The 13,718-nt window shown below is 40.8% G+C and overlaps 1 protein-coding gene across 1 annotated transcript; it reads left to right on the forward strand.

Moving 5' to 3' along the window:
* Positions 1 to 1,251: 1,251 nt before the first annotated feature.
* Positions 1,252 to 12,410, forward strand: LOC126405054 (NLR family CARD domain-containing protein 3-like). Its single transcript, XM_050068571.1, has 12 exons — positions 1,252 to 1,356; positions 2,375 to 2,678; positions 2,799 to 2,851; positions 3,007 to 3,243; positions 4,749 to 6,633; positions 6,814 to 6,987; positions 7,380 to 7,547; positions 8,129 to 8,302; positions 8,708 to 8,881; positions 9,408 to 9,581; positions 9,713 to 9,762; positions 11,886 to 12,410. Exons 2-12 carry the CDS (start codon positions 2,407 to 2,409, stop codon positions 12,401 to 12,403), a joined length of 3,879 nt encoding a protein of 1,292 aa, XP_049924528.1. The 5' UTR covers positions 1,252 to 1,356; positions 2,375 to 2,406; the 3' UTR covers positions 12,404 to 12,410.
* Positions 12,411 to 13,718: the final 1,308 nt, after the last annotated feature.

The raw sequence follows: 13,718 nt of genomic DNA on the forward strand, positions 1-13,718 counted from the left end.
GTTGTTGCTGCTGAGTCAGTTTGACATCCTGGATATATCCTTCAAACACAGACTGTAGACCCCTCTGTCTGCTTCTCTCTGGAATCACTCTTTCATTTCTCCAAAAATATGATAATATTTCTTCAGGGAGTGCAGTTAGTTACAGTGTGGGCTCCATGCTTACTTCGCCAGCTTGTCTGACCATCACAAAGGGGCGGTGCTTAGCGAAGGATCAATTATACAGGCACAAAAACACCTGGCAAAGTCCTCAAAATGGCTTCTGTGGTAGTCCCCACAGCAACTGTTGTCACCAGGACCACATATTGCCACGATGACACATACACACACTCATGAGGTGAAAACAACACTAGCCATCAGGATGTTGTCACGGCGAGTAACTCTACAGGACAGCAAATGCCAAGATCCCCGACCTGAAGCCAAAAGGACAGCTAACAGTAATACAGAGACCTGTGGTTGGTGACTGACTGTCAGCACTCACTGACTGTAGCTCATTTTCCTGTACACCAAAGCCTCTGAAGAAGTGGGTGCTGGTTTGGGTTGCTGCACAAGTCTTGTGTCATTTAACTTCCTGTCTCAAAGATACCCGCCTCGTGTGCCATTCAAGTCAGTGTGCATTTTAGGAAGACAGGAACAGCTTTCTTTCTTCAGAACACCAATAACTGTGCAAGACACATCATACAAACTGAAATAATATTCAGTGAAATGTCATGTAAAGCCAGTGAAGTACTTACTGTAAACTCATATAAATAAGTATGCATGTTTATTAGGGTACTGGAGTGTTGTTGTCACTGTCTGCTCATGTATTTGATGTAAGTAAAGCAGTGCCGTCACTTCTGTTCATGTGATTAAACAAGCCACAAAATCCCTGGACTAAAATGTAGCCCAGTACAGTGAAACTCTGGTTAATTATTAACAAAGGAAAGCTGCCAACTGTCTGGCTTAAATGTATGATATCTGAGTTAGACAACCAGTCAACCTGCAGTGAGTTTGGACTCAAAAACATGGACACATGAAACAGCCTGAGTGGACTTGGAGGCTGTTGGATCTTGCACTAAAATTGGTGATGTGGTCTGATGTGCGAGAGCTGTGCCACTTAAAAGAATAAAAAAGAAAAGGTATTAAACTGAGCCTTTCCTTTCTCTTTGTCTGTCCCGCCCCACTCCCTTCCTGCCACACACACACACACACACACAAACTTCACTCACACTCAGTTGGGTCCGCCTACCAAATTTTGGGCTTCCTGTGTCTGATAAAAGCTGTCTTTCTTAGTATCGTTCACAAGCTGATACACCCTGTTGAAAATGCAACACGCTCACATTTCCTGCTGCAGCTTACCGCAGGGACTCAGACTCAAAGGTAAGACAACACATTTGAATGCGTCTGTGCCTGTTTGTGTGGAAATAGATATATTTAAATGTATACCAAAAAATGCAGATGAATAGTCCAGTCATAAATCTTACATATTGTTTTGGTAAAATCAAAAGCGTCAAGAGTTGTTTTTAGAGTCTTGATAAAGAAAAAGACATTGCTTTTACTTTTGACACAGTTAAACAGTTTGTTAATGCGTGAATTTGCCTGTAAAAAAAAAAACCCTTTTAATTTTATTTAACTAAAATGGCTACAAATCTGCATCAAATTAAGACTCCATATGCAGTGGTGTAGTGGTAGATGATGAAGTGGGTGTACTACTAGGTAGATGGGTAGGTTACTGAGGAGGATGTGGGTATACTCTACTACAGCTGTTCCCAACTGGTCCAGCCACAAGGTCCAGAATTCTCCTTCCTCATTAGTTCAAAGTCCACACAGTTTAATATATTCAGTGTCATACTTGCATTTGGCCATGCCATCAAATTAGTTTGCTGTCTCTGTCAAGTAGCTGTCTGTTAGTCACTAACTGGACAGCAGGAAGCAGCACTTCAAAGTAAAAGCTTTGTGTCAGAAATTCACTTTACTTAGAAAGAAAGTGTGTTGTTTACAAATGTTACACGTTTGCGAGTCACATCCATTCAGAATGGACTTGTGACCACTTTTGGACTGTGACCCACCAGTTGGGAACCACCGCTCTACTATATATTCCAATGGATTCTTGGCTGATAGGAAGATATGCTGTAAACAGTCAGAAAAAAAGGTGGGTATAGTCCATATACCTGCGTATACCCTCCACTACATCACTGCCAATATGTGTCAAATTAATAAGTAACAAAAAATGGATGCAGATCAAAAATGTTTTTACTTTCACTTTTAAGGGCAGTTTGATTTGTTGTAAACACCCCACAAAATGAAAGCAAGTTTGGCTGTTCTGAGCACAGCTTTGTTTATAGAGAAGCATGTCCAAAAAGAACTTGTTGACATTTAAATACTTTCCAAATGACAGATTTACTGAGCTGACACCGAGGACACAACATCATGGGGAGCCAGTGCTCTGCACTCTGTAAAAAGGAAAATGAGTGTGACCAAAAGAAAGATGAGGTTTCCACCACAGTGAAAAGTAGAGAGGCGTCTCCTCTCCTGCAGAGACGGTCGTCTCAGCAGGAGGAGGGAGGAGCCTTAAAGGAGACAACAGAGGAGGGGACTTTAAGGAGGCAAGAAGAGGAAACTTCCTCTGAAAAATGTAGTTGTAATGATAAGAGCAGCACTGTGGCACATGAATACACTGTCGTTGAAGTTAACAGCCAAAGGTAAGACTTGCATTGACACTAAAACACTATTATGTGTACATAAATAAAAGTTACCACGAATACTAATAGTTCTAAGCATTATTAATTGATGACTTTTATGTTGTTTTTGCCACTTTTCAGTCCTTGCCTCTCTGAAACCCATGAACTTGCTTCAGCCAATACGGAGGAGAAAGGTGAGTTTAAGTTTGAGGAGCAAATCTTGATTTGGTGATCATAAAAAGCCACATCACAAAAAAGCCTCTCATTCTGCTGCATGCTTGTAGCCCAGGTACTCTGCTTTGAAAAGATGATTACATGTGCCATTGTGTGTTTGTCATCATTTTTAAAGAGGCTAACTGGGTGGACAACAACAGGGCCAAGCTGATTCAGAACGTCACTTTAGTGATAAAAATAGCGGATGAGATGCTCCAGAGGAACATAATGCAGAAAGAGATGTACAACAACATCGAGGCTGCCCGGACCAGCCAGGAGCAGATGAGGCTGCTCTACAGGACCCTCACATCTGTAAAAGCCAAATCTGCCTTCTATAACATCCTTCGGGAGGTTCAGCCAGAGACATGTGAAAGTACGTGAGATGTTTTTTTGATATGTTGACCTCTGTTGAGGTCTTTGTCTAAAACATGGTAATAATAGAATGTTAGAATGGTTTGTGTGGTAAGAAACCGAGGACATCATATTCAGCTATGGTATAGCTTGGTGATAAAACAGTATTAGTAGATCAAATGTACTACACAGTAGTGATGGGCGGACCAGTTCTTTTTACTGTATCGATTCCTTCAAGTTGATTAACGTATCCTCATACAGCGCTGCATATGATATCCTACGAAAATGCTCACACAATAGTTTGTATGATATCCTACGAATTGGTGCCCCACAAATGACGTTATCGTAAAGTTACGCACTTCATTTAACGTTACTGAAGTTGGGTTTGGGAAAAGGAAAATGGTGGGCATCTTCAGGTTTAAGCAAGTAAAGATACTGTGGTAAGATTTAGGAAAATAAACGTGGTGGCGACGTACCTTAAAATGACTCAAAGTTCAAAACAACTCCACACTGTTCTGAACACTGATCTCCTGTGGAAACAAAGACTCATCCGCCACCCCAAACTGCCCTCTTACGAGACAAATGCCCTCTATTTTCTCTACTCCCATTGGCGCAGTGGTCACGTGGTTACAGCCTTACAAAATACGTAGGGTATGTACAATATACTGGCTCATCATTATGTAAGATATGTGGGAAATTTGGTGCATTCCTTTTCATTGGAAAATGTACGAACAGTGCATGAGAACAGCCTGAGTTCATACATGTAAATGTATCGAACTCTTTGAACCTTTTGAGTTTTGAAACTTTTTGCAAAATATGGTGTCAGTTTCTCAGTGGCAGTCCATGCACGTTTGACAGCTAGTGCCGCCCACTCCACAAAAATGAATGAGATAAAACATTAATTTTAATGCATAGATTCCAAATCCGGCTTGTATAGGTAGGTCATGTAAGCCCACAATCTGCCTTTCTCTGAGGGTTAAGAAGCAGACGTCTGTGTTACCGCCGCAGCCTTATGCTATTGATGTGTTCTGGGAATAGTCTGACAAAATTAGTTCCTGATCATATTTCATGGCTCAGCTGATCTGTTTCCCTCTGCTCTTTGTTATTAACGTGTTGTTTAAACACTGAGCAATAAAATCCAACACATCTTCTTTGTAGTGTCCATGTTGCTTCAACAGTACAACTTAAAGTTCATCAACACACCGAAGTCGGAATAATTATCATTTGAGGAGCATTTGAATGCGTCATTGGCCTTGGCTGGCGGAGGTCTCGATTCAAATCTGATTTAATCAGTCCTCACTCGTTCATTCAGTGCCTTTGCTGCACCACCTTACAACACATTACAGATTCATGAGCACTCAGATGTTTGACAGGCTGAATGGTACATAAAAGACATTAAAAAGAGTTGTTCAAAAAGATTTGTTCGGTCATTTTCGCCCATCACTACTACACTGTTCAAAATTTTGCGGTGGTCCTCAAGAAACTGCTTTGATTATGCTCTGACATCACTGCACTCTTTCATTGCAGCTGAAGAAGTCGTCAAGGAAGTCATCAAAAAGCACAAAGCATATCTGAGGAAAAGGTTCAGATATGAGTTTGAAGGCACTGAGAAAGATCCCATGGATGCAAAATCACTGGACAAAATTTACACAGAGCTTCACATTATAGAGGGAGAGAGTGAACGTATCAATGTAGAACATGAGATCTGGGAGATTGAAGATAAGGCAAGGTGTCAAACAGCTGAGGGCACGAAAATCAACTGCAATGACATCTTTAAAAGCACACTAGAAGATAGCGTGTCATCTGAGCAAGACAGAGGAGAAGTAAGAGCTATCAGGACCGTGATGACCAAAGGAATTGCCGGCATTGGAAAAACTGTCTCAGTGAAGAAGTTCATCCTTGACTGGGCAGATGGGAGCGCCAATCGGGACCTGGACTTCATCTTTGTGCTACCATTCAGGGAGCTAAATCTGGTCATAGATGATCAGTTTAGCCTTGAGACACTTGTGAGAGAGTTCCATCCAGAACTTAAGAACATATCAGTTGCAAGAATATTCACTAATCACAAAGTTCTGTTCATTTTTGATGGTCTCGATGAAAGCCAGCTTCAACTGAATTTCAAAACAGCCAAAAGATTGGTAGATGTCACAAAGGAATCATCAGTGGACACTCTGGTGACCAACCTCTTCCGGGAGCATCTTCTTCCGTCTGCTCTTGTCTGGATAACCTCAAGACCAGGAGCCATTCAGCGCATCCCTCGCCAGTATATATACCAGTGGACTGAGGTCAGAGGATTTAATGATCCACAAAAAATACAGTACTTCAGAAAGAGAGTTGAGGACAAGGCGGTTGCTGAGAGAATTATCAACAACATTATGATGTCCCGGAGCTTATACATCATGTGTCACATACCTATCTTCTGTTGGCTTGCAGCAAAAGTTCTTGCACACTTGCTGCTAAAAATGGACAAAACTCAAGATGAAGACATAAAGATACCCACAACTCTCACTGAGATGTACACGCACTTCCTTTGCATTCAAATGCAGGTAGCCACCGAAAAGTACGACAAACAAAATGAATCAGATACAGAGGCGATCTTTAAGTCGAATGAAGGATTCATTTTTCAGTTAGGCAGGATGGCATTTGAACATCTGAATGAAGGCAAAATTATATTTACCGCCAATGACCTGAAAAACTACGACATCGACATACACAAAGCTGGAGTTAACTGTGGGTTGTGCACAGAGATATTCAAAGAAGAGAGTGTGTTCAACACAAAGAAACTCTACTGCTTTGTGCATCTGACAGTCCAGGAGTACTTTGCTTCTCTCTTTGTGTACCACAGTTTTGCAAGAAAGAAAATAGATTCTCTAAGCCTCAAGGATTTCCTGCTCAAAGGATCTGAAGAAGAACTCAAGCCTATCCTGGATGCAGATCCAGTTGATTTACCTTTGGATGAGCTGATGGAAATTTCAGTAGCTAATTCAACTCTGAGAAAGACAGGAGAACTGGACATGTTCCTCAGGTTCCTTATTGGCATGTCGCTACGATCAACACAAGATCTGCTTCAAGGCCTGATTCAACAGGAAGAGGAACACTCCACAGTTGTTGAGGAAATTAGGACAAGTCTCTTAGAAATCGATTTGGGTGACTGCTCACCTGAAAGATGTCTGAACCTTGTTCACTGCCTGATCGAGCTGAAAGATAGCTCAATACATGATACTGTGCAGAAGTATCTGAAACCAGATCAAGCTCCAGAAACGCAGCTCTCCCCTGTTCAGTGCTCAGCCCTGGCCGACTCAATTCTCATGTCAAATACGCCTCTAGATGAATTCAACCTGAAGAAATACAGACCATCAGTAAAGGGTATTTTTAGGCTTGTCCCAGCTGTGAGGAACAGCAGAAAAGTAAGGTGAGTTGGTTACTTAAACTGTGGTGTATCTGGATTGCATGCAATCAATTTGTCACTCACTTTACTTAAAAAAAGATAATAAAATTATGTTGTGTGCCATATGAGCAGAAAGGTAGGATTACTTATGTACACAAGTTGGTACTCTTTAGCTTGCATGATTGTCTTTTTTAATTTCTGCAGAATCTCAGGGGTGGATCTTTCATCTTGGCTTTGTGAAACAATCTCCTCAGGTCTTCGAATGCCAAACTCTGTGCTAACTGAACTGCACCTGACAAACAGTACCTTTTATGAGAACACTCTTGAGAGCTTCCTTGAGGGACTGCTAAACCCTCAGTGTAAACTAGAAGCTTTGAGGTGAGTAAAACTGTCATTAATTTTATTGTGTTGCTATTTGTTTTCTTCTTCTTTTTCAGCACATTCTAGTTATGCATTTTTATAAGAAGTGAAATACATAAAAAGCTAGGTAATTTTGCCATATTTAAGTGGGCTTTGCCTCTCATCCTCGAGGATTAATACACTAAAAATTGCGTAATGTGCACTCAGCCAGCCAATCAAGGATTAGCCCCACAATATGAGCCCTAACAAACAGGGACACTAACTCAACACTTCATCCACTTAGTCAATGTTGTCAACTTGTTTGCTGTGCTAGCAGCAACGACCTTTCAGTTGATCTTTTAACCACTTCTGTCCAGACCGAAACATTTAACCCTGCACTCATGTGACATTTTTGGCCTGCTTTTGTGTAGTCTTTCAGGTACGGGACACTCACAATCACAGTGTGAAAAGTTGGCATCAGCTATCAAATCATTCATCTCACATCTAAGGGAACTGGAGCTGAGTGCCAATGTACTGGGAGGTTCATTGTGCTCTGTGCTTTCTGTTGTGCTGGGCAGCCCTACACTGGAGAAGCTCAGGTCAGTCTCAATTTACTACTGCTCACATTTTACCACTCCCTCCAAAACTGTAGTATGGATAAAAGGTTCTACATCTTTTCTTTTTTTTTTTTTTAATACTTTTTATTTATTCATTTTCTTTCTGATTGATGCTTTCAATTAGATACATCTTTACATAATCAACATAAAACAAAACAAGCAGAATGCTCTAAAAAATGGTATAAAGAAAAAACAAGAAAAAAAGGGAGAAAAAACAACAAAAACAACAACAATACAAAATCGCCCATGCAGAAAATCCTTTCTTCTTTCTTTCCTACTCCTCTCTCCCTCTACTCTCATCCTCCCATCCCTAAAAGGTTCTACATCTAACTTCTTGGCTGTGTAATATGGCAGACATTATGTATTTGGCTACAAAGGCATCATCGACATCGTCAGAATAGCTGCAATCCTTTTGTCTTTTATTGATACTTCTTGATACCTTCATTGTTGTTAATGCTCTGTCTCTGTAAGCAATATTTAACATATGAACACTGAATTTAATTATTTTGCAATGTAAAATTGTTTGCTAAACACCCCATGTTTTTTCATCTCTGTATCAAAAGACTGAACAGAAATTCTAGGATTGCAAAAATCTGTGAGGTGTTGGTGACTGCGCTCACATCAAACCCAAGCAACCTGAGAGAGCTGGAGCTGAATGATACCAGTTTGAAAGATTCGGAAATGAAGATCCTGTCTACTTGGCTGATGAGTGCAAACTGCACTCTTGAGGTATTTAGGTATGTAAAAGACTGTAATATCATTCAAAATAGAAGAAAGAAGTGGCGCAACCCCAGCTCACCTGTGTGCGCAGCATGCACAAAGGCTTTGTCCTTGGTGCAGCAGCAACGGGCTCAGTCCCAACTCATAGCCCTTTGCCGCATGTCATCCCCTCTTTCCCTCCCTCTTACACGCTAATGCTTTTCCTATCCAATACAGGAAAAATGTCATTATTTATATTTATAAGAACATGTTGTAAGTACGCTAAAAATGTCTGACAAGGTTAATTTTATTAACGTCAAAGTGAATGGGAACGTTTAGGATATATAAATACTAAATTCTAATATGTACAACATGCCACACAAAGTAAGTATTGTAAACATTCTGTTAAGCAATTGAATGATATTTCTACATTTGTCTTTCAGTCTCAGTCATAACAGCCTTACTGAGAATGGCTGTAAGACATTGGCCTCAGCACTCAGCTCTGAATCTTCCTGCCTGACAAAGCTGGACCTGAGCTACAATGACCTGCAGGACTCAGGAGTGATGGCACTCTGTGATGCACTGACAAAGCCACACTGTTGTTTGCAAACACTCAGGTTAGCGTAATAAATAGCTCATTGATTTTCACTTTATCAATTTAATATACAGCTTTGTTTTTTAATATTATGGCGTTTTATAGCAGTCATGGATTTTATCATGCTCAACTTTCTGGAACTGTTTTAGAGAGGTGTTTAATCAGTGTAGGTGGTTGGGCTGCTGTGGAGTCATATTGCATCCTCCTTAACAGTGTTTCAGATATTTTATGCACCCTTTTTACTTATCAATAAGGATGGAGTAAATACATACAGTGTATTGGAGGATGACTGTCACATGCAAATTTACCTCTAAAAATCATTTTACTGTGTTATGAGTACAAGTGCTTTGCCTCTCCTTATTTTGGTCTGCCCCCTGCTCTGAAAATGTCAACTAGTGTGATTCCTGGTGCTACATGTCAGCAAGTCCAAAGGGAGAGCCTGATAAATGACTAATCAAATAGGGTTTGTGTCATGTTAGCAAGTGAAAATTGCTGCTGATAAGGGCATGTACCACACGCCTAAAATGTCAGTTGTTTGGTTTCTGTAGGCTGTCATTCTGTAAAGTGACAGGAGATGGATGTGCCACCTTGGCCTCAGCTCTGAGGTCTGACCACTGCACCCTCAGGGACCTGGACCTGAGCTTTAATCACCTGACAGATCAAGGAGCCAAGCTCCTGACTGAAATACAGATGGATTCACGCTACAGTCTAAAGACACTCAAGTATGCTCAAACAGGCAGTCTACTCATTTCTACCATTATTCCAAGTCAGATCTCCAAAATTCACTTTGTTTGATTTGGTGTGTGAGAATATTTTCAATGTTGTCGTCTGCTGTCCCTCTATTTCCCATCAGTGTGGACCAAAATGAAGAATGCTGGTTTGACCTGAAGCTTCTGAGACAGTGTAAGCATATAATTATTTTTAATGGAATGCTAACGTTGTGGTGTTGTAACATGCATGTATGTCGCAGAATGTCTGCAAGTTTTTTAAAGGCTTAAAATATAATATAAATATAACTAAAGAAATGAACAACAATGTATTATTACAAAATTATAGCCAGAAATTAAAAGGCAGAGTGTGATCTGTGATGAGATGGACTATATGTTGTTGTGTTGGTTGTCTCTTAACGCTGTCATATCTTGCTGCACGTATGGCACTGACACGTTGCATTTTAGTATGGTCAGAAAGTGAATCAATGTCTTGGAGTTTACACTTAATTTTTGTAAAGAGCTTTGTTCTCATGTCTTCAGATGTGATACAGTTTAGCAAGAAATGTTGCTCTGTCTCTGTGGACAGCGCTAACACAGCCTGTCTTCTCTAGGCAGGCCAGGCCAACATGCATTCGACATGCGGAGCAGCAATACAAAGCGGGTGTCTTAGTTACAACATGATTGAGCTAACTGGAGTAGTTTCATGTCGTATCAGACAACGGGAGGCTTTTAACAGATGACGTCCTGATGTTAGCTTTGCTGCTGCTGTTAGCTGTCCCTGTCAGCTGATGCTTTCTAGACATCGTGATTTCCCAAAACTGAATAAACACCACACATAGCAACACAAAACTGCTTTGCTAGCTCAATCATGTTGTAACTAAGATATCCGCTGGAAAATATATTTTATTCACGGACCGTTTATTGAGTTATTACAGACACCGCTAACAGCTAACGGTTAGCCCAGCTAATCTACGATAACCATGTTATTAATTACAAAACGTCACATCCCGCCTTGAGTATATCCAATCAGCACCAAGTAATCCACAAGCCCCAGCCAGGAGTTTCTCGGGGCCGTTGTGAGTACCTACTCCGAGGCAGGGACTTATTTAGCCCCTGTAAAAGTTCCAGAACTCTGTCCTTCGGCGGTGGTTCCTGCGGTGGAGACACGCACCAACGGCCCGCGCCCCATAAAATTTCCCTGAAGTTCCTGCGGTGGAAACGGGCCTAAAGTAAACAGATAAAATACAATAGTCATTATGAAGGTGTTAATAAAATGTCAAAACATGCAGTCACAGGTTAGCAATCCCCCAATCCCAAATGGATCACTTTCAGACTTGTTGACTAGCTAAGGGCCAAGACAAGGACTAAGGGGAAGAAATGGAATTGGTCCTAGGTCTGTAAGGGCTTAGGGCTTAAGTCAATGAGTCTGTAAGGGATCCATTTGGGATTGGGGGAATATGTTCATGTGCACAAATACACAAGCCATGTGACACAAAGTTAGCCATGTCATTCCTAAAATAGATATTGCATACATACCCATGCTGAGTTGGCTGCCTGCTAACAGGCAAAGGATGTAAAGCAAGTTAGTGGCAAGTTAGCCAGAAATAACAACAGTGTTTCGGTGAGCAGCGTAGGTAGGTAGGTAGTACTGTGTTGATTAGAAATGTTCACGTCTGACTGTCCAAAAACCAGGCCTTGAGCCTTCAAAGCTTCATTCGGAGAAACCTAAATAGAAGCTTCGGATATAAAGAAAAAAATGACATTGGGTTTGTCCCCACTGACATTTCTCAGCCACTCAGGAATGAATATTTTCTGTGGCTATGGTATATGCTCTTCTTAAGAAGAGACGTGCAGTTCTTCCCACTCTGCGTTACTCAACTTAAAATGCGATGAATGACTGATGGAGATAATCAGGTACTCGCACGGGATTAGTATTACCTGAGGTAATCTTCCGGGACCCTTTTACAGAAGGTAAAAGTCGCGGTAATCTTTACTGACATCGTGCGGTAATGATTACTGACATGGCATTCGGACGGGACTAAAATCTCTGGTAATTATTACTTTACCCCACGTACCTAAAAAACCTGTAAAACTAATCCCGTTCGAATAGGGCTATTGACTAAAAATCATCACATGCTATATAACACAACCTTGTTTCAAGTTTGGTGACGGAACATTTTCATATTATGTGGTGGGGTTTGATCACGATGTAGCACATCTCTAATTTGATGGTACTCAAACAATCAGAGATCAAGACCCACACTTATGGAGCAATTGCACTGCACTAATGAATTATTTCTTCTGTTTTGATTGCAGATGCCTGTGATCTGACACTGGATCCTAACACAGCAGGCATGAATGCAATTTTGACAGAGGAGAACAAAAAGGCGACATATGTTAATGAGAAGCAGCCATATTCTGATCATCCAGACAGATTTGACAGCTGTCAAGTACTGTGTGAAGAGGGTCTGACTGGTCGACATTACTGGGAGGTTGATTGTGATTCAGCCGATGTTGGAGTGGCGTACAAAAGTATAGACAGGGCGGGAGACTGTTCAAGTGAATTTTCTTTGGGACGAAATGAAAAGTCTTGGTGCTGGTGTTATGACGGCTGCTTTTATCAAAACTATTCCCATCTGAACTTCATGGACCGCGGAACATACCGAAGTACCATAGGAGTGTATCTGGACTGGCCAGCGGGTATTTTGTCCTTTTATGAGGTCTTTCCTGACGCACTGACCCACTTGTACACTGTCCACACAACTTTCAGTGAACCGCTCCATCCTGGTTTCAGTTTTTCCAACGGGTCAATTCACCTCCGTAAACTAAAGTAACCAAAAATGTTTGTGAAAATGTCCTATGTACAACTGAAAAGAGCTATACTGCCTTCTGGCTACATGCAGTACATACTGTATTACCATTGTCAATGATAAGACTGAATAAAATACAGTTTATAACATATGGCTCTAAAGATTCCAAACAACACACAATCATTACAGGATCTGAAAAGGTCTTAAGAAAGCATAAAACATAAACTGTGACTTTGTAAATACCATAGTATACCAAAGATCTTGTTGTTGTTGTTTTTTTTAAGCAATTTTAATGTCAAGCACATCTTTCCTTCTCAGTCCATTTCTTCTTCTTTTTTTTTTTTTTTTTACACGTGTGTATGTCTGTTTTTTTGGAAAACTTATGTACAGAAGTCAAAGTGTTATAATAATAAAAATAAAAGTATGGCCAAAAACAATAAGGTTTCCCGTGTCCTTGCACAGCAGATACACACAAAAAAAGGAAATCTGGTTAATAAAACAACTGACACAAGAGAGAGACGCCACGTTGTACATCAGAGTAGGTTCACACTGGCAAAATGAGGATTTGTCTACTAATACACTGTATGTCTCACGCTCTGTAAAAATGATCTTGTTTGTCTGCATTTCTTCCCACAGTTCTCCTTCCTTATCTTACTGTATCTGTTTTGATTGCATCTCTGATGTCTGGTATGTTCAGTGAAACCTCTGACAGAGAGAAAGACACTCTTCTTCCCTGCCTCTTGAGTATCAGTTCTACTTTGTCATATGTTTGCCAGTGGATACACGCACAATAAAAAACAGTATCGGAGCATTTTTCTTTCCTTGTGTGAGTGTGTGTGTATATTGATTCCAGTCAAGACAAAAAGTCTTTAACAGAGCAGCCCCACCTTGGCTGACTGTCAAAGATAAAGAAGGGAGGGTGCCGTTGTTTCGAATGTGCATAGATAACCACGGCGTCTTCCTCCTACAGTTTTCCTACCGCAGAACTCTGTGAAGGCGCGTAGATTGAACTTAATAGGAAATTTCGGTTTATTTCAACCTGTCTCCTATCGTCCTAAATTTGTTTCAAGTGACTAGTGACNAACCACGGCGTCTTCCTCCTACAGTTTTCCTACCGCAGAACTCTGTGAAGGCGCGTAGATTGAACTTAAAGGGAAATTTCGGTTTATTTCAACCTGTCTCCTATCATCCTAAATTTGTTTCAAATGACTAGTGACATAAAAATAATCGTTAGCATGTTAGCCGTTAGCCTAGATACAGCCGGAGTGCATAGTAGCGTCAGACCTGTTAAAACGTAAGTGAACGGGCAACCTTCAAGTGCAAAGTTAGTCCACTAAAC

This window comes from Epinephelus moara, chromosome 18 (genome assembly GCF_006386435.1).
Source record: "Epinephelus moara isolate mb chromosome 18, YSFRI_EMoa_1.0, whole genome shotgun sequence".
Taxonomy (NCBI): Eukaryota; Metazoa; Chordata; class Actinopteri; order Perciformes; family Serranidae; genus Epinephelus; species Epinephelus moara.